At 32.2% G+C, this 25,189-nt stretch overlaps 1 protein-coding gene across 3 annotated transcripts; it reads left to right on the top strand.

The window, feature by feature from the left end:
• LOC103489737 (uncharacterized) lies at positions 1-6,441 on the top strand. 3 transcript variants are annotated; one of them, XM_008449025.3, is made up of 9 exons: positions 1-305; positions 1,025-1,324; positions 1,595-1,782; positions 1,919-2,269; positions 2,357-2,557; positions 2,694-2,764; positions 4,638-4,777; positions 5,035-5,364; positions 6,332-6,441. In XM_008449025.3, the coding sequence occupies exons 1-9, from the start codon at positions 266-268 to the stop codon at positions 6,352-6,354; spliced, it is 1,644 nt and encodes a 547-aa protein (XP_008447247.1). In that variant the 5' UTR covers positions 1-265; the 3' UTR covers positions 6,355-6,441. The 3 variants fall into 3 exon arrangements, with proteins under 3 accessions (XP_008447247.1, XP_008447248.1, XP_050936954.1); XM_008449026.3 differs by lacking the exon at positions 6,332-6,441 and adding an exon at positions 5,763-6,094; XM_051080997.1 differs by lacking the exon at positions 6,332-6,441 and having other exon boundaries at positions 2-305; positions 5,035-5,614.
• Positions 6,442-25,189: the final 18,748 nt, after the last annotated feature.

The following is a 25,189-nucleotide window of genomic DNA, read 5'->3' as shown; positions in this document are numbered from 1 at the left end:
ATGGTATTTCACTCAAAACAAGAAGTCCATACAAACCTATGCTTCTGGGGTCATTTTGAACCATTTTCCCCTATTCTCACCTCCAAATTAACGTCTTTTTCAAAGAATCCTCTAATTTAATGAAAATGAATTGAATACCATTTGCGAAATTGTCCCATCAGCTCTCAAAGATTACGTCTCCGTTCGGTAGCAAAACCGCCTACGATCTGCCGCAATCTCTCCACCGTCGACGAAAATTTCTTACCTAAAACCCTCCGCTGCCGTTATGGCTACTGGAACTGCAAGGCGCCTTATTCACAACTTCCGTAAGTAAAAATTTCCTCTTTTGTTCTTTGCTGAATTGGTAATACCTCATCAATATTTAAACTCTTGCATGTGTTTCTTGATTGTGGAATTAATGCGAGTTTAATGCCTTTTTCTTTCCTTTTTTTTTTTTCTAAAAAAATTTGTTTGTTCGTCTTTGGCGGTTTCTTTAGTGAGGGTTGGGGAATCTTGACTCTCTTTGAAAATGTGACGATCACGGTGCATTTTTTCTCTAATAACGCAATCTATATGCTGCATTGGGAAGGAAAATTGATGTTAATTTTTGTTACCTTTTTAATTTGTTGATATTGTCTGTGGAAGACATGTCCAGAGATTTACTTAATTTATTTCATGATTTTATCTGGCTTTGAGTTCAATTGGATTCTTTGGGTGTTTTTTTTCGAAAACAAAATACTATAGATGTCCAATTACTGGAGTTGAATGTGAATGAACATAAGCTAGTAGCCTAACTTACAGCTAATGAAGGGGGATGGAAATGAACTTTGGTATGTCTAACCTTCTACTTATGATCTAGTATGGAAAATCAAGGGATTTAATTCTCATGATCTACATTAATGAACGAGTTTGGTCAGACTTCCATCTCTGATTATAAATTTTAAAGTGGGTTTCTCTGCTATCAATTTAATGGGTTCATGACTATAATTTAGATGTTTCATAATTTAAGGTTTCTCCTAATTTTTTTCCTTCTTCATCATTGCAGATTATGCCAGAAATTTTCTCAGGAAACAGGAGTGGCAGGCAAGATCTGTAACTGTGAATAATGTTCTTATGCATTTTCAGAGCTCAAAAGTAGATAAGGTGGAAAACGATGTGAATAAAGAAGGTGAAGTTTTACGTGAAGTTTCTTTAAGGTCAGAAATGGGAAAGAATAGCACAATAGATTGTAAACGTTCCGAGTATGTTGAAGATACAACTGATAGTAACTGGAGGTCAGAGCTTGCTTGGTTGACAAAAGCTCTCGAACCAGCTTTGCAATTGTATAGGTGGGCACTGTCATCAGGTCTGTTTATGCTAGTATGATTTCTCATCTCTCTTCTAGGCAATCTTTATTTCTTTAATTTGATCATTAATTGCTTCCAAGAAAAATGTAGAGATTCAATGTCATTGCTCAACAAACACAATTTACTGTTGATGTACTTCTGTTTGTTCAAGGCAGCTCGTGGCTTATACTATCTGTAACTTATTTCTGCTTTTCTCATGGTCTTTTTAGAGTTCCAGGATGTATCTAAGTTATAGTCTTGGAGGTTTATTAAGTTTTTGTGACTTGCAGGGGATGGAATTCCACATAGAAGTCGTTCTGTTTCAGAAATCATTGCAAGTATCCAGCGGAGTAAGACAGGAATCCAGGATTGGAGCTTGAGTGATCTTACAATTGGATTATGCCTTATATATCTCCGTCAAGCTTCAACAAATCCGTTGGAGGACCTTAAGGGTGTCCAGATCTCTTCAAATGCGATTGTAATCTGTTATACACAATATATGCTAATTGAAATTATGTTTTTGTGCCCTATTTGTCTTATATTTAGGATTTTTCAAACCCTTATAGACGTAATTCTGAATTGAAGATCTTATAGGTAATGATTTTGTGAACTAGGTCGAAGATCTCATCTACTTCGTTGAACTAGCTGAGGGTTCTTATAAGAATTCTACATCTATGCTTGCAAAAACCACCATGCTTAGAGAGTGCAACATATTGAAGTTTGTTAAAAATTCCAGTGTTATGAGGCCTGGTTATTATATAGGGGTTGATACAAGAAAGAAACTTGTAATCTTTGGAATTCGAGGAACTCATACAGTATATGATCTCATCACTGATATTATTACAACAAGTGATAGAGATGTGACATTTGAAGGATATTCTACACACTTTGGCACGTCTGAATCTGCTCAGTGGTTTCTTCAAAATGAGATCGGAATGATAAGGAGATGCTTGGAGAAATATCAGGTGGTATTTATGTTTACTAAAGTTCTTTTAGCTTATTCTTTACACTCTTCTATCACATTGTCGTGGCTGTATCTAATTCATTAACAGGGTTTTAGGTTAAGGCTTGTGGGTCATTCCCTTGGTGGAGCTATAGCTTCACTTCTAGCTGTAATGCTTCGTAAAAAGTCAAAAAAGGAGCTTGGATTTAGCCCTGATATTGTTTCTGCCATTGGATTTGGAACACCTCCTTGTGTTTCAAGGAAACTTGCTGAGAGCTGTGCAGACTATGTTACCACCGTTGTGATGCAGGTTTGCCACATGCAGTCCTCATATGTATTCTAGCAAAAGCTTCCATTTTTCATAAGAAAATTTTCGTGGAGTTTTATTTTGACATTTCTTATTTCATTCTGTTGCTTCACTAAGTGTCTCACTTTACTTTGGGCAGGATGATGTTATCCCTAGACTAAGTGTAGCTTCTCTAACAAGGCTAAGGATTGAAATTCTGCAAACTGATTGGTAAGTTATCAACCTATTACGGTCGATTTAAAAGGCTAAAGCTATTTTTCTTCTATGGATGTCCTGAAGCTAAATATGGATGTTGGAGGAGTGAGGAGACATATTCAAAGCATTTCTAATGAAGTCCCTGGAAATCTTTGGAGTCTAATGATCTAAGTTAAGAGATCACCTAATCATTTTTATCTTTAACAATATGATAATCACAATCGTTGCTGTCTTGTAATAATATCTTTTATCTAAAGTATATTGCTAACTAGTTTATACAAAGTATATTTTTCCTATATCCGTGAGTGTCCAGGCCAGCTTATAGTTTATAGAAAGTATTAAAGCTGATAAATCTGGTTAGGGATTTTATTTTATTTTTTTGTGGAAACAAACCTTTTCGTTTAATTCATGAAATGAGACTATTGCTCAAAGTACAAAACTTAGAAACAAAAGTAGAATAACAAGAAAAAGCAAATAGCAAAAAGGGACCAGGAGGTGCACCCATGCATCTCAACTAGATTGACATTCCAATAGCACCTTCATCATATCCTTACACAACCAACAAAGCAGTCTAACAAACATCATAGAAAAAGTTTATATAGGCCAAAAATACAAGCCAATCAAAATTAAAACAAATAAATGATCTCCAGTTCAAGCAAATATCTTGGATGGAAAAATCTGAAAAAGGCTTAGAAAGACAGAACCAAGGAGAAGCATTTAAGACGAGCAACTTTGAAGCGATCTCTCCAAGCTGTAGGCTTATTTTGAAAGGCACGTTTATTTCTCTCAAACCAAATTTTCTGCTAACAATCCTTTGACGGCATTAGACCAAATCAACCGTGACTTAGATTTCAAAACTGGCCCTACCAAAACCTGCAAAACATTGTCTTGGAAAATATTGCAAAACACCCATTTAATGTTAAAAATGTGAAACAAGCACTCCCAAGTCCCAACATTGTTTAGAATGACAATCAAAGAAAAAGTTCTGCGCTATGTATCGTTATGGAATTTTATATTAATTGGATAGTGGACATGGTAGTATTCCCTTAGACTCACAGAATTTCTTGTGTAAATATACCCTGCAAGATGCTGTATTTTGTACAAGATTACAAAAAGTTGAAAAGCTAGAGCCCTGAGGAATTAGAGGAGACTTGTCATCAAGGGATCTAGCGTTTCTTTCCTTCCAGATGTGGCACAAATGAACAGTTACTTACCACTTTAGCTTTCTTTTTCACACAAAAAGGCCTTACATACGTCATCAATTTTTCTAGGGATACAAAAAGATAAGTCCAACCGTTCATCAAAGAAGTTCCACATTCTATAGCAAAATCCCTTGCCTCAGGCTGAAACCCAAATTCCAGGTTTGCGTATTTTCATTTTGGGTTTGTGATGCCAAAGTTAGGTCCAACGGTAAAAAAGGAGGCATAGTCTCAATAAGTGGCTAAGAGGTCGTGAGTTTAATTCATGGTGGCTACCTACTTAGGAATTAATATCTTACGAGTTTCCTTTGACACCCAAATTTTGTAACCTATAGAGATAGGTGGGTTGTCCTGTGGGATTATTCGAGGTGGGGGTAACCTGGCTTTGGACACTCATGGAAAATGTCCTGTGGGGTTATAAGAGAACTTCTATTTACTATTTGAAGGTCAATGCTGCCTTTGAAACTTATGCTCAATTTACTTTGAGGATGGCCAGATTTTGAAGATGTTGCACATGTACCATAGATCAAGCGGCAATCTAATTTTCAGATCCATTCAGAGGGATGGAAAATAAAATGTTTAGGAATTTAACTAAAAAGAGCAGATGAACATAAGCTGTTTCTTGCTATTGAACATAAGCTATTTTGAGCTATTTTGGTAATCTCAAATGCATGTTCCATCTGATTCAGGATGAGTTTGATAGGTAAAGAAGACTGGAAAAGTATCATTGATTTGGTCACAAATGCAAAGCAGGTAGTTACATCAGTACAAGATGTTGCTCAAAAACTTGCGGATTATGCCAAGTTCACAAGCAAGAAAAAATCCTCTGGTAAGCTAATCTATATTCCCTTGTTTGTCTTTTGTTTCATCTCCAAATATTGCTCTGTTATAATTTTGCAAACCCTAATATTCTTGAGAAAACATCCTCTAGTAAGCTAATCTAACATCTTTGTTAATGGGTTTCTCGTTTCTGTCATGTGATTGAATCCACATAAAGTTGATCCAAACAAGACTGTACATTGCTTGCGTTTACTATACATTTTCATTTTCTTATTTGCTATGTTTTTTTTTTCTATTCTTAAGCAGATGATAACAATAAAAAAGAGTCAGATGTGGCCTCTGGATCTCCTAGGTCATGCGCTACCTCTGCGCTGCAGAGTGCTACAGCTGCTCAAAACAAAGCCGCTAGATGTAAAATTTCGGATGAACTATTCATACCAGGGACAGTGTATTATCTGAAGAGGCATGTGGATAGTACTCCAGAATACTTCTCTCTGTGGAAGCGGCATCCTGATGAACATTTCCAGCAAATAGTGCTCTCAAACATCCTTCTTTCGGATCATAAATGTGATAGCCACTACTATGCTCTGAGGGATGTACTTAAAGGCCTACCAATATCATCGTGCAGCAATGAAGGTATTCTCCCATAAACTTCTATGCCACTTGGAGCAATAGCCTAAAAAAAGTATTTCAACAGACATAACAAATCAAAATAGTCACACAAAGAGAATAAATGAGATAGATGAAAGGAGAAATGTCTTTTTTTTCCTGCCACTCGGAGAGCTTTTTTTGTCAACTCCGTTGGTTGGTGTATATCCCAGTTTCTCCGTGTAGTTTTCACTCATTCAATGAAAAGTTTAGGGCCTACAACACTAGCATTTAATGACTTCTTAGTTTGTCTACATTTTTAGTGTATTTTCAAAATTCAAACTAACAAAAAAAAAAAAAAAAAGTTCTTGTTCTTAGAAGTAGCTAAAATTTTCAATTGTTTAGTCCATTCAATTGTGAGTAACATAATATTTCTTTTCCTCAAGTCCGAGAATAAGTTCCTCCAAAAAAATAAAGTCCTAAGACGAAGAGTTACAAAGTGTCTCAAGACTTGCTGAAATCAAACCAGATTCCTACCCTCCCAAAGTTGATAACCATACACCAATGTGTTTTCTAGATTATTATTGAAGTAATAATTTTTAGTTCCTTATACTATTGGCATATTTAGTTTGACTTTCTAAGGAGTGTTTGGGACATGTATGTTTTGTGTTTGGTGTAGATTATTTTAATTTAAACTTTTATAGTATGTGTTTAAGTGTAAACTAAACTATTTTAGTTTGAGAAAGAAATAAGAAACAAGGTAGTATACTTTAGCAAATTGAGGAATTGAGGATTTAAAATAATGTTGGTTATTCAATAGCAAATCCTCATCCCAAATGTCTCCAAAAGATTAAAAAAGGGTTTTAAGTGAACAATAAATGTTTTCTTTAGCACCTGAGAAGTTAATGGAAACATACCCTTAATGATTCTGTCTTTGTGCTTGTAATTTTGTAATGTTTGAACAAAGTTAATTTATAAACTTTATTGTATTAACGATTTCACTTTTGTTCTTTAGAAATTCCAATGAAGATGCAGTGATGTAATTTTCCCCTCGTAGTTTGTGAACACATTTGATTTTTAAGTGGTACATCAATCTACATTTATACGATCAATATTTTGCAAGAGTTCAGATCATAACCATTATATTGTTACAAATCTTAGATTGTATGAAAGAGTAATTACATATTAAAATTCATATAGCGACTAATTCATGTTGACGATAAAAAGAGAATTATCAAAGGACAGTTGTTAAAGTTTGAGATTTGAGTAAAATTGGTTTTGAAAATTTCAAAATTTTCTTGACAATACATGTGACGGGAAATAAAATCTTTGATCTCAGTAATCTATACATTAAAAATAAATTTTATGTTTAATGGAATCTTAAACTTTTAATTTTGTTTCTAGCAGTATTTTTAAATTTCTAAGTTTATGAGACTAAATTTGTGTTTATGAGCTTCAAAGTTAATGACTAAATTTGTAAACTAATAAATTTGCGAGTAATTAAGTAAAATAATTTGATGGAAGTGAGCGTAATTCAACAATAATTGACATGAAGTTTGTACTTAGAGGTTTTGATTTGATTCCTATAGAACAATGCATAAAATATGAAATAACCATTTTCGTAAGTGTCATTTAATCAATATAACTGTAAGTTCAGCTCCAATTTGGAATATACAATTTAGGTAAATCTAAAAAATCTACTCGTATGCCTCAAATGTTCAAAATATTGATATCAAGAATTTAATTTTACGAACGTAATGGTATCTACATATACCTTTTTTTTTTGCAAATAAATAAATCTGTAAAGATTATTTAAACTAATAATTACGTTGTTAAATATTAAGGATGCCAATGCAAACTTTTGAATATTAGGGGTATAAGTGTAATTTTCTAAAATTCAAAAGTATTATTGAAACACAACATAATCCATTTTTTTTTTTATAAGAAATCAAAATAAGTATGATATTGAATATGGAATTTTTATCATAAAAATTTAAACTCTCAAATTTCGATCACATTAACCCCGATAAAATAGTTTTATTTGATTTTACCATTAATATATTATGTATAAGATACACGTAAACTTTTAAGATTTTAGTTTAATAAGTCAATAAACTCTAGAAAATGTGTCCAAGGGGTCTTCAAACTTTCAAATTTAACTCCTAACATTTTACCACATTATTCTAATAAAACTAACAATTCTATTACTAATTAAAATATGCAACTAAACATTGTCCTATTGTATAAAATACAATTTCAAGATTTTGTTGCAGGACAGATTCACAAATTTTATAGAATGTGATGACATATTCAACAAAAACTTGAAAGTTTAAAGACGTGAGTAGATTTAAAATTACAAAATGTTGAGATTAATTCAAAACTTTAAAGGACGTTTTGAATGAAAAGTTAGTTATTATAGTTAGATTATAAGAGTTTGTGGTTAGAGCATAGATTATTTTAGTTTAAGTTATAATAAAGAACGAAGAAAATAGTAAACATTATTATAGGAAAGAATAAAAAAAAATGATGATCGTAAAATAGTAAAATCTTTAAGAAATAATAAATATGTACTATAGTAAATGAATGTTGAGATAGTATTGACTCTTATGAACTTTTAACCAGTATTTACCATAAAAACAAGAGTGGTTATAATTCCTTAATTTATAGATAAAAATTTAAGACAAACTTGTAGTTAATGTTGTAACCTTTCTAATTGTTGAAATAGTGATTGGTGGGAAAAGTGAGAAAAGTTTGTACTTGAAAAGTGAGATAGAAAGAGACAAGAAAGTATATTAAAGTTAAGTAGGGCTTGCAAATTGGAAGATCCAAGAGAATGATAAAAAGAAGTGCTTTCTTTTTTTCCTCTCAAAAGAAAAAAAGTGCTTTCTTTTCTGATTTTATAACATTAAATTTCTGTCCCCATCAATTATTCTACAAATTCAGACAAAGTTGCACCACCATATTTTATATATATATATACATTTGATGAAATTTGGGATGGGGTAGTTTTTCGAAAAAGTTCTTGCCCTTTTGAAATTATTCAAATATACGTAGATGGTCGATTCAAAAATTTTATATTAGAACATTATATAATATAAAATCGTAAAAAAAAGAAAATCAAACATTAGTTATGATATGAAGTTAGCTCAACAAAGTATTAATCATAAAAGCATTATGATTTATTAGACAAATTTTAAAAGGATCGAGAAGAATATAAAATTTACTTATGAATTACATGATAGATATATTCGAACGATAAACAAAAAATTATTTGATAAATTTAAATTTGAAATTAATTAAACAAATATATACAATTTTACTGTAATGTTTTTGAGATTTGAGAGTAAAAATAATGTCTATGATACTGATTTTTTCTTCTTTTTAAATTTTTGTTAAGAAAATTTAAGTCTAGGATTTTATTTATTAGAAAAACCCAGATTTTACATTTTGAATCTAAGTTTTTGTCATAAGAACAAGGTTGATATTGAATTCAAATCTAACATTAGAGATAAAGATACCAATTTACCATTCTAACTTGATAGTTGATTGTACTTCCACGAATTTGAAAATGCTTTTGTAAATTTATATGGCCATGAATTTGTTCAAACGAAAAAGAATTACTAAACTTATAATATTTTCACATCGAAATGTTTTGTAATCTTAAATAACAAATTAATGATAAAAGTGTGAAGGGTAAAGAGAGGGCTAAATTGAAATTTATGGTTAATTAAAATGTAGGAACTAAAAAGCAATTTAAAATTAAACACAATTTATGAATTCTCTTTTCAGTTTTTCAAAGGTTTTTAAAAAATATGATTAGCTGTTTTCCTCCCACAAATATTTCCTCATGTTACAGAACTAAAAACTTCAATAAAAAAAATGCTTCTCTTTTCTTCTCAACATATTAACATTAATTTATTCTAATAATGATACAAAAGGATTAATTTAATATACACTATGCAACAATATAATTAATTATAATCATAATACAAAAAAGAAAGAAAATGTTTTTTTTTTCTTTGAGTAATATGGGACAGAAACAAAGTGTATATTAGATTTAGCCATTTAGAGTTGATTAACGATACAAATTTTTCTATTTAGTAAAGAGTACCAATGTTTTGGATATATCCTTCAACCAGAAAATAAAAATAAAAATAAAAATATGTTATGTTTTCTTGTTGTAATATAATAATTATTTGTGATTAGATATTTAAGTAGACAGTGTGAAGACAAATACAACATTATTCATAACCTTTAAGGTGCGTTTGGGGGAATGGTTGATTTAAGGAATGGTTAGTGTTATGATAAAACTAGTTTTATCATAACCCTTGTTTGGGGGAAGAGTTTAGAAATGTAGTTTTATGATAATATGTGTTTGGGGGAAGGGTTAGGTGGGAAGAGTTAACGGGGATTTTATGATAAAATGTGTTTGGGGGAAGAGTTAGGTGGGAAGGATTAATGGGGATTTTATGATAAGATGTGTTTGGGGGAAGAGTTAGGTGGGTAGGTTTATGTGGAATTTATGGTAAAATTTATTTGGGTAAAATGTTATATGAGTTTAGTTAATAATTTTTTTTATGTAGTATAATATTTTTAAATTAGATTGTAAATATGATAAAAAAAATTTATTGCATATTTTTTTACGAAAGCGTCGAATCCGTCTTATTGCAAATAATTTATTGTATGTGTAATGTTATTAAATTAGTACAAACATTTTTCCAATTTCAAATTAATTTCTAAACATATTGTCAAAAATTTATTAAAATTCATTTTTTAGAAAGACAAATTAATTATTTCCTATTTGTAATCGGCGATAGCAATGTCCCCCTATTTTGAATATATATAATTACCTGTTATAACACGTTGGTAAAATTGTGACTATTTTCCTTAATTTTAAATAAACATTATGAAGGAAAAAAATAGTTGTCTACAATAGCAAATGAGTAAACAATCAACATCATACAGAAAAAAAAGTAAGCAAATAAGAAACAACCCAGGTCGGTACAAACATAAACTATCTCGTGATGTCTCGTAGGAGGACTCTACAAAATCCCTCCCTCTCATCCTCAGGCATGAGTACGAAACCCCGAAGGTCGTCCATACGAGACAAAAGATGGCTTTGCAATAGCGCCCTATCCAAACTCGTTAGTTCTGCATCTTACGCAATATGCGGAAGAATTCTGTGCGCACATGGTTGTCATTGACAAGGGCGTGTGCGGGCCACTTTGCAATCATCCTGAGTTGCTTGTTTATTTGGTCGAGCGCCAGATGTATGCCTTCAACATCCAAGTTTCGCTGACTTCCCCTCTTCCTCTTGGATCCACTCGATCCGATCCTACCCTCTGAAGCGCGAGAAGGTCGGGATGCACGTACATCGTCCTGCGAGAGATCAATCCCCTGGCTGTACACAGGCGGAAACTTCTCGTTTTCATCCCCCATATCAAATCTATCATACCCGCCAGACTCGTTAGACCCCACGTCGACGAATGTCTCCGCGAACCGACCCGTCGCCCTATCGCGACCGAATACATATGTAAGTTCATCGTAATACGGGAACAGTTTGTTGAGGAGTCCCTTCGCTGCAGGATGCGGCTGCGGGGAAAAAAAGATCACATATGAGTACTGATTGAAAAATTGTTAAGTAAATGTACATTGTGAACGTTGTGTGACGTTTATATTATTTTCCTTACCCTAACCCAATTATCAAATAATTCTTTCTCCGCAATGATAAATTTCTCTTCATCGTACCACTCAAAGCCACTGCACGCTGGCCCCCGTATTTTGGCGGTGGCCTGGAATGTCTGCTTCAGTGTCTTAATTCTACAATCAATTACAGTCGTTGCTCGGACCTGACATCTAGGTAGTTTCTCTGCCATCATGCGTACCAACTGGGCGAGGTAACCTGGTTGGAATGTACCATTATCCGGTTTCCATCCCTCCATTGACACCAACTCCATTAAACACTCCACAAGAGTGCCCTCCTCCTCCTTCATCCATACATGTCTTGGGGCACGGTTTGAGGTTGATACATGGAGTACGTTAGTAATTTCACAATTTCACATTTAATAGTTAAAAACAAAAGGCACGCGTACATTTCATATGCAACACCCGAATTTACTTTTTACAGTACATTTTGCAGGTGATAGAAATTCGACATTACAATCGATGACTTCAAATGTAAAATTGTCTTATCTAAGCGTTATGCAACTGCCGATGAACATCGATTCGGCTAGTTCGTCGTGCCATTGAGACCATTCGTTTGTCGTCTCAATGTAGTGAATGTCTTCCGAAGCGGTGGTCGTCGCGTACGTGGAGTCTCCCTCGTCCTCGTCGACAACGTCGTCGCAATATGTCATTTCCCTGGTGATTAAATTGTGGAGCAAGACACATGCTAGTATGGTGCGACATTGGACTTGTAAGAGATAGTACGACTTTCCACGAAGAATGGCCCAACGACCCTTAAGAACACCGAATGCGCGCTCAATGACATTCCTTGCCGAGGAGTGCTTCATGTTGAAGTACTACTTTGGATTTGTTGGCGCATTTGCAGCACCACGCCACTCTTGCAAATGGTACCGCTGGCCTCTATACGGGACGAGAAACCCCTCCGCGTTTGGATAACCGCATCACACAGATAATAATATTCTGTTATTAAATCATTTGTTTAAGCGCTTTGAATACATAAGTAGGAAGCGACGTTGTTTTATTATAAATAAGATATACCCTTTGACACTTGTAATCCATTTTCTCGTGAAAGGGCATCACGTAGAATCCGCGAGTATGCTGCGGATCCTTCCAACCGGCGAGGACATAAACGAAATCCCCTTTCGTGTTGCACACCCCCAGAACATTTGTGGCAATTTCCCCCTTACGCGTTCTGAATGTAGGTCGATCTCCTGTGGGGACGTTGGCCTTTATGTACGTCCCGTCTAACGCGCCAAGGAAATTCTGCAGTTCAAATAAACACGCTGAAATAAGTGTGACGTACGTAAAGGTCAAATACAGTGAACTTTTATCATGCCCACCTCGAATGATCATTGCAGTTGTTTGTTACCGGAACACGTCTCTTTATCAACTCCTTGTACAGTCGAACCACAATCAACAATACGATGTTAAAATGTCGAGATATTGTCTCACCAGACCGTACAAATTCCCGTTGGATGATGCGGTTCTTCACGTCATGAGCAAGGACGTGCAAGATGTGCAAGAACATTGCTACCATTTCCTCAACATTGAAAATCTCAGTCGACGAAAGACCAGCCACATTTCTAAGTAAATGAAATAGAATTGCGAATGTTCGCCTGTCCATCTACGTGCTCTGCCGACACACAAGATCTGACTCGTGTATCATACGAAAGTACCAAGCTCCCTAATTCTATGGCGTGTATCGGATGGTGTATGTAGGAGACGCTTATTGTTGTTCATTAATAGCTCCAACGTTAGTAACATCTGACGTTGGGCCAACGTGAACGCAGTTAAGACTCCAAGAAGTGTTTGTTGATCCATTACAATGTATGTAAAGTTTCCTAAAAAACATGTACTAAGTGAATTAGTACAATATCGAATAAGTACAATATCGATATACAGTGTGAAAAGATCCCTAAACTTAATATCCATATATACTAAAACCATAGACATATAACAAAGAACTTGTTTTAAACGTTATTTTAAAAAACGGGTTGCAGTAAAAATAGTATGTGAAATACGTGGTACTGCTATTATAGAAATAGTATGTAAGATATGTACGTACTCGTGAAGATAGTATTTAAAAAAAACCAAATTTGACATACGTATGTGTCATAGTGCATACAAATTTCAAGTAATTAAACACATCTTTTCGAAGTTGATAAAATGTGTATTCAATTAATTTAATTTAATTACTATTAAAATTTATGATGATATTGAAAAAACAGTATTAGTAAAAAGTTGTTGATATGCAAATTTATGATCATATTTCAATTAATTAAACACTTGTTTAGAAAGTTAATAAAGTTAATGTAATTATTTCTATTACTTAGAATGATTGGTAAAAAGGTTAGAACTTTGTATTTGTAAAAAACATTGTTTAGTAGTTGTACTTATAACAATGAATGAATTTTTTTTTGATATGGTAGTAGAAAAGTTTTCATATTTTTTAAATTAGGAATTGTTGTTAATTAATTGTATAGTTAATACGAATTGTTGTTAATATATAATTGGATAATTAATTGAAATCTTCTTAAATAGGAATTGTTGTTAATTAATTGGATATTTTGTAAATAGAAATTGTTGTTACTATATATATAAAAAAAAAGAAGATAGTTAAAAAAGAGAAAGTGAATAACTATAAACCGATTATAAACCAAACAATATTTAAGAAAATGTTCTATATACACATTATAAACCGAACAATATTTAACAAAATGTTCATAATAAAATTATACAAAACCAAAAAAAAAGTAAATAAGAAAAAAGTACTGAAGAATATACAAAGCCTACAAATGGCCATTACAATAGTACCTCTTCGAAGAGTATACTTGTGAATGGCGACGTCCTGCATAAGACAAAAAACATGGTTAATATTTGTACATAAGACACGATATAGAAGGTAAAAAAATAAAAGAATATTATATATACATACCTTATATGACGACAAATCTTACCCGAAATCAACATTGAATGGGGAAAGCAATTAATAATGAACATCCAAAGGATAACAAAAAGAAGTTTTTTTAAAAAAAATTGGTAGTCTCAGTTTTGAAACCATTCAAAATAATGAATGGAGTTTCATCATAGTGGACACATCAAAAATAAAGAAGTAAACATGAAAAGATAACAGACAAAGAAAAAGAGAAACATATAGCAAAAGGAGGAGAGAAACGTATAGCAAAAGGAGGACACAAACATATAGCAAAAGGAGGACACAAACATATATCAAAAGGAGGACACAAACATATAACAAAAGGAGGACACAAACATATAGCAAAAGGAGGACACAAACATATAGCAAAACCAAATTTGAAACATATATGGTAATTTAAATAAAGAATCAACAAAAAAATGAAGAATTAGCAAAAAAATAAGGCAGATTAAATGAAGAGAATCAACAAAAAGAAAAAAAAAAGATAACTTACGAAGGAGAAGATACAAACAGAGAGAAGATACAATGTAAAATGTAAGAAAATGTTATCAAAATAATGTAAAATGTAAAGCAAGAAGACAGAATGGAAGGCCAAAATAAGGTACAACAATGTAAAGCAATAAGACAAAATAGAAAGCCGCAAAAGCATGAATAACCCGTTTACATACATATATGGAAAATAAAAATCAAACAACACCAGTGCTAAATTATCATAATTAACAGAGAACAGAATGCAAAAAAATAAATAGATTCCAAAAGAAATCAGTTTGAATTGAAAATGGGAACTCATCATTAGCTAAAGAAAAATTGGATTCAAAAGACTCCAATACCTCCCTAGCAAGCTCGATCAGCATCCGGATTCAAAAGACTCCAATACCTCCCTAGCAAGCTCGATCAGCATCCAATGACAGACAACGGTGTGAAGTTTCTGTACGGTGTGAAGTTTCTGTCTTATCAGTGAAGGGAATGATCAAATGGCAAGCAAAACACCCAGCCGCAACAATGGAACCGCGAGCGGCAAGGAGTAAATTACAGGGCCACGTTCAACAAAATGACTTTGAAGACAAAACCCTAGATTCCAAAAGGAAATCGTGTTTGGAGCCAACAACGTTGAAGGTTCGACTTCAACAAACACGCAAAACCTTTCGGGACTGAGAGAGATGGATGAGAGAGATGCAGATAGAGATTCGATGTCACGAAATGGGGTTTCATCGCGAAAACGCAACGGACAAGTGAAGGAACAAAATGTCAACAAAATGCGGGTTAGGAGAAATGGATTTTGCATGCAGATGGATTGAGGGAGAACATAAAACGAAAGAAGGAGAAGTCAATTTGATTACGAAGAACACAGAACGAAAGAATAAAAACTGCAAATGGATTTAATGAGAGAGAAGACGGAATGAAAGAAGGAGAACTTGATTCCTTGAGGGAGAACACAGAATGAAAAGAAGAACAAATCGATTTTGGATGAAGACGAATTGAGAGGAAGAGTTAACACAGGTTGAACACGGAAATGGAAGAGGTGTATCGCCGAATTGAGGGGAGGCCGAAACCGGGTTAACGAAATGGGGAAGAGATGTATCGCCGAATTAAGGGGGAGACGAAATCGGGTTAAGTAAACCCTAAAACTAGGGTTTCCTTAACATTGGGCCCAAACGGGGGTTAGGGTTGGGCTAACCTAAGCCCACAGTCCCAACCCTAACCCCAAACAGACCCCTAGAGATAGAAATGTTGCTTGATTTCGTACACTATGGTGTATATATGTACATAATGTCTAGTTTTTTTTAGGAAGATGAAAACAATTGTTTTAATTACCATATAATGAACTACTTCTTAAGAGCCAAGCATCAAAGTCTAAGTTAATTAACGAATTGACAAAAAAAAAAAAAAAATCCAGATATTGAAGAATCAATGGACCAATTTAATAACATATGCGATCAATCATGGCCAAAGAAGATAAAACTACGTAAGAGTATCTCTGAAGCTTAGTTAATTATTATGCTTGGAGTTAAACTTCACAGCTCTATGTGATTTTAATGTTCACCAAAGGAACTCTTTAATTACTTTTATCTTATAATTTTAAAAAGTCAATATTTACTTTCACTTTATCAAAATAAGTAACCAACCTAACCTTATCTTAATTTAGATTAGATAGTTGTATGGCATTTGAAAGGCCATAAATTATATATTTTGTATTAAAATTATTACAGTAAAAAGCAGATATAAAAATTGAAAGAAAGTATTTAAGTAATGAATGAGATATCTATATAAACATTTGAAACTTGATGATTTTATCTTAAAATGACACATGAAATGTGTTGTAGTGATTAATTGTTGAAGAAAGTGAGAAAAGTTTGTTGAAGAAAGTGAGAAAAGTTTGTACTTGAAAAGCAGGAGACAATAAAATGTGTAATAGGACTAAGCTAATGGGTTAAGTTTAGTGGGGTTTTGCAATTTACAAGATCCAAAAACAATGATACAAAGAAATGATTTCCTTTCAAGTTTTATAACATTAAATCTTTGTCCAATTGGTCTCATCAATTATTCTACCAGTAGAGACACCTTTGCAAGACAATGGTCTATTTACATTCTTTATAAATAATTCGCATTCTCCCCATTTTAAATTCTTACCTATTTGAGAATTTTATAATGAAAAAATTATGGAACTCCCACATATTTAAACTCTTAGCTATAAATTTTATACAGAACTCACACTCTTTATAAAATAGATGTGCTATTTCTTCCGTTGTCAATTGATTTTAATATGAGACCTCTTACTCAATTAGTATAACTAGTTTTTGTATTATTAACCTAAAAGTTAGAGGTTTGATTCCACATCTCACTTATTTAATTCAATGTCGTTGAAAAAAACCGTTTTATTCATGTTAATACATAACAATTTAAAATTTTAATGTATTTCCTTTTTAGTATTACTTGCATAACACACATTTTTTAAAAGAGTCAGATTTATTTCTATCATATATTTACGTATTAAACTAAATTTAAAAAAATTATCAAAATATAGAAAAATTGACAAAATATTTAGAATAATGAATCTTTAATAATTTTTTTAAATAATAGTTCGTTTTTATTACTTCTATTTTTAAAAAAACCCTTTAAATTTGAAATACGTGCAATTAATTTTACATTTTTGTTAATTATATATAATATCTACAAATTAAGAAATTTAAAATCTTCTCATTTGTCCACTTTAAGATTTTGCTACCCTATAATGATTAGCGAAATAAGATGCTGTTTCAAAAATAAAATTATCAAATTTGTCACACAAAAATCAAAATCAAAATCAAAATCAAAACACAAAATCTTATATTGTTTTTTTTGACTTTTATATTATCATCCAGTTAAATAATTTAGAGTAATCCTGTTGAATTTTTTTCTTTTTTTTTTTTTTGCAAAATTAATTATAAGAGTGATAAGAGATTAATCAAAACTAATTTAGTTATAACTAATTGGGTTGAAAGTTAACTCATATGATTAAATGTAAAAACTATCATAAAATGAACAAGGTCCTTTTAACAAACAATTTAGTCCAAATGATTCATAAACATATTTGGTTTTTTTTGGAGAATCATAAAAAATGACATTCAAATGTCAAAATGTCTATTCAATATCTATGTAAGAAATCAAGCTTATTCATTAAACACAATAATCTATTTATTCCAATTGGTAAATTAACTTGACATGTCTAAATGTCTATTTAAGAAAACTATTATCAATGATGTATCAACTTTCTATAACAATTTTTAGCATTATCTATCAATGCAATGACTTGTCTTCTCCTTTGGGATAAAATAAAAAAATTGGTTCTTATTTAGTACCCAAATCAAAGGCGGTGGAGACGTGAATCTTTGATTTAATGGAACAAATTTCGAAAAAGAAAATCAAGTACATATCCTTTGATCGAAAAACCTAACTAACCTATCAGAAAGTATGCATGTATATCTACAAACCATCCACATGACAAAGTATTAATTAAATTGTAAGTTCAAATAAATTTGATTTTGCTCATTTCTTTAGAAGTAAATCCACACAATTTTTCACTCTCTATCCCTTCCCTTGTATTATTATTTTTTTAGCAATATCTCATTTTGAACAATTTATTTTAAAATTTTATCTTATTATTTTAATTTATCATTACATATAGAAAAAATATTTAAGCTTACTTGAATATCTTCGAATTATTCATTTTCAATAAAATTATGAGAAATAGTTTAAATTTACACCATATTATAAATATTTTCAAATATAAATAGAAAACTTCAGTGGATTGTTTTTTTCTTCTTCTGCTATTTACTATATTTATAAATAAGTTGATCATTTTACTATTTATAAATTATATTGTTTTCTTTCATAAACTTTAATTTTTCAAATTGAGAGCACATTATTATATATTTTTAGTATAACTATCTTCATTATAAAGTATACAAGTTTGAACGTGCTTATACTAAATTATAAAACTTTTCCTCGATAATCCAATAAAAATTGAAGATTCAAGATAACATAAAAATCACAACTTTGTGTTAGAATCTTTCCACGAAAATTTTCAAACGTTGAAAGACAATGAAAATTTATATTGATTAAAGAAAAAACCGATCAAATAAAATTAAACCCCTCTCCTTTAAAGTAGGAAAAAGAATCGGAGGTGTGAACGTGGTACAATAATTACTTTACGGTCTGCAGATACACATGCATACTTTCGAGCATGTAAGTTTTTCTCTTTAAAAAGTAGATTATAAAGACAAATGTAAGTTTAGAGATGCTATTGTTGGATTTTTTGTCATAAAACTCGTAGATAGTAAATATAATCCATTGATTATTATTAATAAAGTGTTTTATTATTATTTCAATAAGTGTTATTGATTATATTATTAGTTTTGTCTTAATAACTTAAATCCAATAAACTAACATCCTAAGCTGTTTGATGAGTCTTGCACAATATGTAGAGACATATGTGGATCAATGTTCTAGATCAGCTTAAAGGGTCTATAGTATAAGGTTAAAGCTGGGTACTTTATCCTGATAACACTATGAATATAGCTGCTCACTTTGTATTTGATACAAACGCATTGATCCAATGCGTTCATGTATGCGACATGCGAATGAGGGTATCCTATGCAATGAGTTTGCATAAGATCGAACCACGAAATTGTAATCACTAGATGTAACTCCATTAACTAGTTGAGTTTCTATTTCATTAGGATGACTTAGGTAACTTAGTCTTAATCCTGAGTGTATTATGAACTCCTGTTCGCGAGGGATTGTCCATTGATTTGTATGAGTGAGAGTGACTAAATTGTCGACTCAATATGCTTATCATTTTAGGGACAAGACCAAGTGGGGAGCTGGAAACATAATCACACAAGATGGAATTCACTCCTTCCCGGCTTTAGGGTAAGTAGATAAGCATTCCTTTAAATGGTGTCTCTGAGACTTGAACAAAGGACCTTACCCTCTCTATGGCACGAGAGAGGTTTCTGTTTAGTGGTTGGACTATAAATATGTTGTTCATTAGAGAAGCACTAGTATTTAAAGACTAATAGTAACCCAAGGGCAAAACGATAATTTGACCCAATTGGTGTTACGAACACTTGTGAAGGACTAACTTACTGGTATCGGTCTATATCTATGAACACAGAAATATATCTACAGTGAGAAGAGTTCAACTGTGAGTATTTATTGGAGTGTACACACAGTTAACGAATATTGATTAATGTGATTAATGAGTTTAGCCAATTAATCTCATATCGTTGTAGTTTTTGATTTGTGGGTCCATTAGGTCCCCTTCCTAACTCGTAAAGGGTAATGAGATTTATTTATATTGGTTATAATTTGAAATGTTCAAATTTACTTTGGGAATTAATATAATATATGATGATACATTATAATATAAAGTTTATATTTTAATTAGACTTTAATATATAAATTTAATTTTGGATATGATTCAAAATTAATTTATAAGAGAATAAAATATTTGAATAAATTCAAATATTAATTTAATGTGAATTAGATTCATACTAAAACTATAGGTTAAAATTTAATGTGTATATGATACATATTAAAATTATAGGTTATGGGAGAAATTCATTTTTGAATATGATTCAAATTCGAATTAAATTAAATATAAGATATTTAATTTAGAAATTAATTAATCGGAGAATTAATTAACAGTTTAGTTTATTTTGATTTAATTAAATTAAAACTATAAGTTATGTGAGAGATATTTATTTAAATATGATTTAAATGAGATATTAATTAAATATGATTTAGTTAATTATTTAAGTAATTATTTATTTTAATATTAATATTAATATTAATTTATTAAATTAATAGGGAACATGAGTGGTTTTTCCACGTTCCCATTTTTCTCTCAACTTTCGGAGTTATTGGTGCGATTCACAGAAGAATTCTGTGATTTTTACCTACATCGTTTTCTCTCTGAAATTTTTTCTTTCTAATAATTCCCTCATTCCAATTTGGTTCCCACAAACCATCTCAATCTAGAGAATATAAAGGTTTCCAAGTGGTGGTGCTCCAAATTGGCGTTTGGTAGATTCAGAGACATCAATGATCGTAAGTTTCCTCTTTGTTTTTCTCTGTATTTTATTTTTAATTCACCATGCTTAGCCATAACCATAGAAATTAGTTTCGTAATTTTTTTTGCCAATGTATTGGTATTTTTTAAGTTCCCAATTAAATTGAGTTAAGGTGTCTGTAATTCTTCCGTTGTGCAAAGGGCTTTCATCCCTTTAGCTATAATATATTTAGTCAAACAAATAATAATTTGCCAACATTAAATATGACTCGACTGTCATAAAGTTTCTATATCTCTTGATTTTGAGGTCAGAAGTTCAATTCTCCACCTTACGTATTAGAAAAGAAATGATCATATTGATTTTTAGTGTACTTGGGGATATTTTTAGTATTTTGAAACAACATAATGTCTTCTATTCAAACTACAAATCAACAATCTAACGTGCACTAAGTATAAATACAATTTAATATATAATATCATAATTGTTAGAAATGACATATGGGCATTTGGCCTATAAGCAAAGTTAGTATACTTTGTCCCACATTGATATATAACTTTTGAAGAGGTTAGTGGGTTTATATACCAAAGACATGAAATGGGAATACAAAATATGTTGGTAGTGATAACATAACCTTGTCACTACACGTGCGTCGCTGTCGCCGTTCGTTCAGGTCTGGGTAGTCGCGCTTGCACGAATAAAGGAAGCAATTTTTGTTACTTGCCCGATTATTTTTTGGAGATTATTGTTAGTGACACGTGTTAGGTCCAGTTGAGTTCGACTTGTTATTTCAACATACGCGGGTTGCTCAGAAGCTTTCAACGTGCGCGGGTCACTCGGACGTTCTCCAACTGTTGCCGACCCGCGCGCCCTTCCATCTGTCCATCATCTTTTTTGAATTTCAGTTTAAGCTCCTATCCTATAAATTGAGCCCCGTTCCTCATTTGTTTCATCATTAGAAAAACCATCACTCATCCTCTCTACCGAAGTCTCTCTTCCCACTTACCTTTTATGAGTTTTGAGCTTCTGGTTCTTATTTCTATTCCTAGTTCTGACGAATGCACGTCAGAATTAGGAAGATGCATTAACCTTGGGGAGCAACCGACAACAGGGTTAGCACCACGGTCGGTTGAAATTGTTTTCATAGCAGTAGTTCGTCACGACATAGCAATTCCCTACTAATCGACATTCTCACATATTTTTCAACAGTCTAAAAACAATTTTCACAATGTTGATCAAGATCTCCAACAAAGTTCTACCCAATCTGTCCAAGCTTGAGCCACTTGATGGAACAAACTACCATCAATGGTCTTAGAAACTGTTGATCTTCTTTGAGCAGCTAGAAGTCGACTATGTCCTTACCATCGATCCGTCATTTGATCCTCCAACAATCACTCCAGCACCTTCTGATCCAGAATCGTCCACAAGACCTTCTGTTATTGTCAATAACCAAGTGACTGATCTTGAGAAGTATGCAAAGAACAACAAGACAGTTTGTAGGCATCTGTTGAACCACATGTTAGACTGAATGTTGGATCTGTTCGCGACCTAAAAATCTACGAAGGATATCTGGAGCACCCTAGAATCTCGATATAGAGGAGATGATGATGGGTAGAAAAATACGTTGTTGGAAAGTGGCTGCAGTTCGAGATGACAGATGACAAGCCAGTTGTGGAATAGATACATGAATATGAAAACCTGGTGGCAAATATTTTATTGAAGGCATGAAGGTGTGTGAAATACTCCAAGCAAATGTTCTGCTAAAAAAGTTTCCTCCCTCATGGAATGACTACTGAAATCACCTGAAGCATAAGAAGAAGGATTTGAAACTTCAGGAACTGATCAGTCACATGTCATAGAAGAAGCCAACAAACTTGAAGATAAGCTATCCTCTAAAAATTTAAATTCATTAATGCTAACTTAGTTGAATCTTCTTCTGTTAATAGAGATAGAACCAAGCAGGATAAATGGCATATGAGAAAACCTCAGAAAAGAGACAGTTCAAGGCTCTTGGGAGAAAAATCAAGAAGAAGAAGCCAATCTGTTATGTTTGTGGAAATGAAGGACATAAATTGTACCAATGTAATCAAAAGAAAGAGACACAAAATCAGAAAACAATATCTCAAGCCAATCTTGCAGAACAAGACGACAATGTCATAGCAACAATTATGAAGGTCAACCTAATAGAAAACAAGACTGATTTGATTCTCGATACTAGAGCCTCAAGACACTTCTGTACCAATCAAGAAATTCTCTATGACTACGAGGATACTATAGATGGATAATGCGTATTCATGGGAAATTCAACTACTGCAGAAGTAATCGAGAAAGGGAAGGTTATTTTGAAATTAATTTCTGGAAAAACTTTATCTCTTAGTAATGTTTTGTATGTCTCTTCCCTACGTAGGAACTTGGTGTCTGAGAGTTTGTTGAATCGGACGGGTGCTAAGATTGTACTAGAAGGTGGCAAGGTTGTCCTCACCAAAAACGAAGAATTTTTCGGTAAGGGCTATCTATCTAATGGTCTGTTTGTACTTAATAATACTTCCACGAAAGTACATTTTTCTTGTTCCACCTACATAGTTGAATTTATTGATTTATGGCATGGTAACTAGGACATGTGAATTTTGCATCAATCAGGAAGCTTAAGGACTTAAGACTTATTAATGCATCTGATTCACATGAAACTGGTAAATGCCCGGTTTGTGTAGAAAGTAAATACTTTAAGAAACCTTTCAAACTAGTTGTAACTAGAATTAAGTACCAAACTATTAGAATTAATTCACTCTGATCTAGCTGATTTAAAAAACGCTACTAGTAGAGGTGGTAAAAATTATTATGTATCTTTTGTTGATGACTTCTCTAGATTGACTAAGATCAATTTGATAAAAACAAAAGATGAAGCTGGTAGAATGTTTTTGAAATTTAATGCAGAAACTAAAAAATCAATTAGGTAAAAAGATAAAAAGATTAAGATCAGATATAAATAGTGAGTCCTCTGATAAAACTCTTAAAGAATTTTGTGAATCAAATGGTATTATTCATTAACTTACTGCTCCTTACTCACCACAATAAAATGACATAATAGAACGAAAAAATAAAACTCTTAAAGAAATTATGAATGTCATATCATTAAGCTATAGTCTATCTGAGAATATGTTGAGGAAAGTCGTGTTGTCTGCATGTTTTGTTCTTAACAAGGTTCCCCACAGAAAGCTGGACAAAACTCCCTACGAACTTTAGAAAGGATATGCACCAAATCTCTCCTACTTGAGAGTTTGAGGATGTTTACGAAGGTACCGTTTCCTACATTGAAGAAATCTACGATAGGGTCTAAAACCTTTGACTGTATATTTATCAGTTATACTTAAAAAATAATGCTACATATAGGTTTGTGTGTCTAAATGATAAAACCATAAATGAATTTAGAGGTTCAGAATTCTTTGAGCATGTGTTTCTTTTAAAGAAATCTCTGTTTGTTCCTTGCTTGTCTAGAAGTATGCATGATCCTGAAAACTCCTCAATTGTTAGTGAAACGCCTGATTTTGAAACAGTTAATACTTTGAACGTAGGATGTGAATTAGAACCTAAAAGAAGTAAAAGATAGAGAACTGAGAAAAGTTTTAGACCAGATTTCTTAAGCACCGTTATAATGGAAGCACACGATGAAATTAACATAATTTCACAAGTTTGTTTTTAATATATGAGGATCCTAAAACTTACCAAGAGGCCTTAAACTCTGTAGAGTCAAGTATGTGGAAGGAGGCTATTAAGAGTGAATTGGATTCACTGACCATGAATCAAACATGGGAATTAGTAGACCTTCCTAAGGCAAATAAGCCAATTAAGTGTAAGTGGATCTTCAAAATAAAAACAAAACCAAATGGGTCAATAGAAAGATACAAAACTAGATTATTGGTAGTAGGGTATACTCAAAAGGAAGGTGTTGACTACTTTGGCACATATTCCCCTGTAATAAAGATCACCACAATTAGGCCTTGATTACACTAGCTGTCATACAGTCTTTTTGTTCACCAAATGGACGTAAAAACTGATTTTCTAAATGATGATTCAGAAGAAGAAATTTATATGACATAACCAGAAGGGTTCAAAATTCCTAGCCAAGAAAATAAAGTATGTGAACTTAAAAAATTTCTCTATGGTCTTAAGCAAGCTCCTAAACAATGGTATGAAAAATTTAACAATGTTTTGATAAACAATGGATTTAGAAGTAAATTTGTCAGATATATGTGTTTATTCAAAGTTGCATAATAATGCCTATACGTTGATGACATGTTGATATTTGAAACAAACATGGAATTGATAAATGATACAAAATTGTTCCTTTCATCACACTTTGAAACGAAAGACTCAGGAGTAGCAGACATAATTCTTGGTGTTAAAATCAGGAAAAATGAAAACGATTTTTTGTTGTGTCAATTTTACTACGTTGAGAAAATACTAAAGAAATTTGATTCCTTTGATGTTTGAACTCCCTATGATGCTAGTAAACATCTTAAGAAGAAGAAAGGAGACATTGTGTCTTAACCTGAATATGTAAAGATCATAGGTAGTGTTATGTATTTAATGAACTACATTAGACCTGATATTGCATATGATGTTAGTAGATTAAGTAGATATACACATAATCCTGATAGATACCATTAGGATGCTTTATGTCACCTGTTGAGATATCTTAAAG

The sequence above is a fragment of the Cucumis melo genome, chromosome 1 (genome assembly GCF_025177605.1).
Source record: "Cucumis melo cultivar AY chromosome 1, USDA_Cmelo_AY_1.0, whole genome shotgun sequence".
Classification (NCBI taxonomy): domain Eukaryota; kingdom Viridiplantae; phylum Streptophyta; class Magnoliopsida; order Cucurbitales; family Cucurbitaceae; genus Cucumis; species Cucumis melo.
Note: the sequence above shows the minus strand (reverse complement) of the source record. Positions and strands in the feature narration are given on the sequence as shown.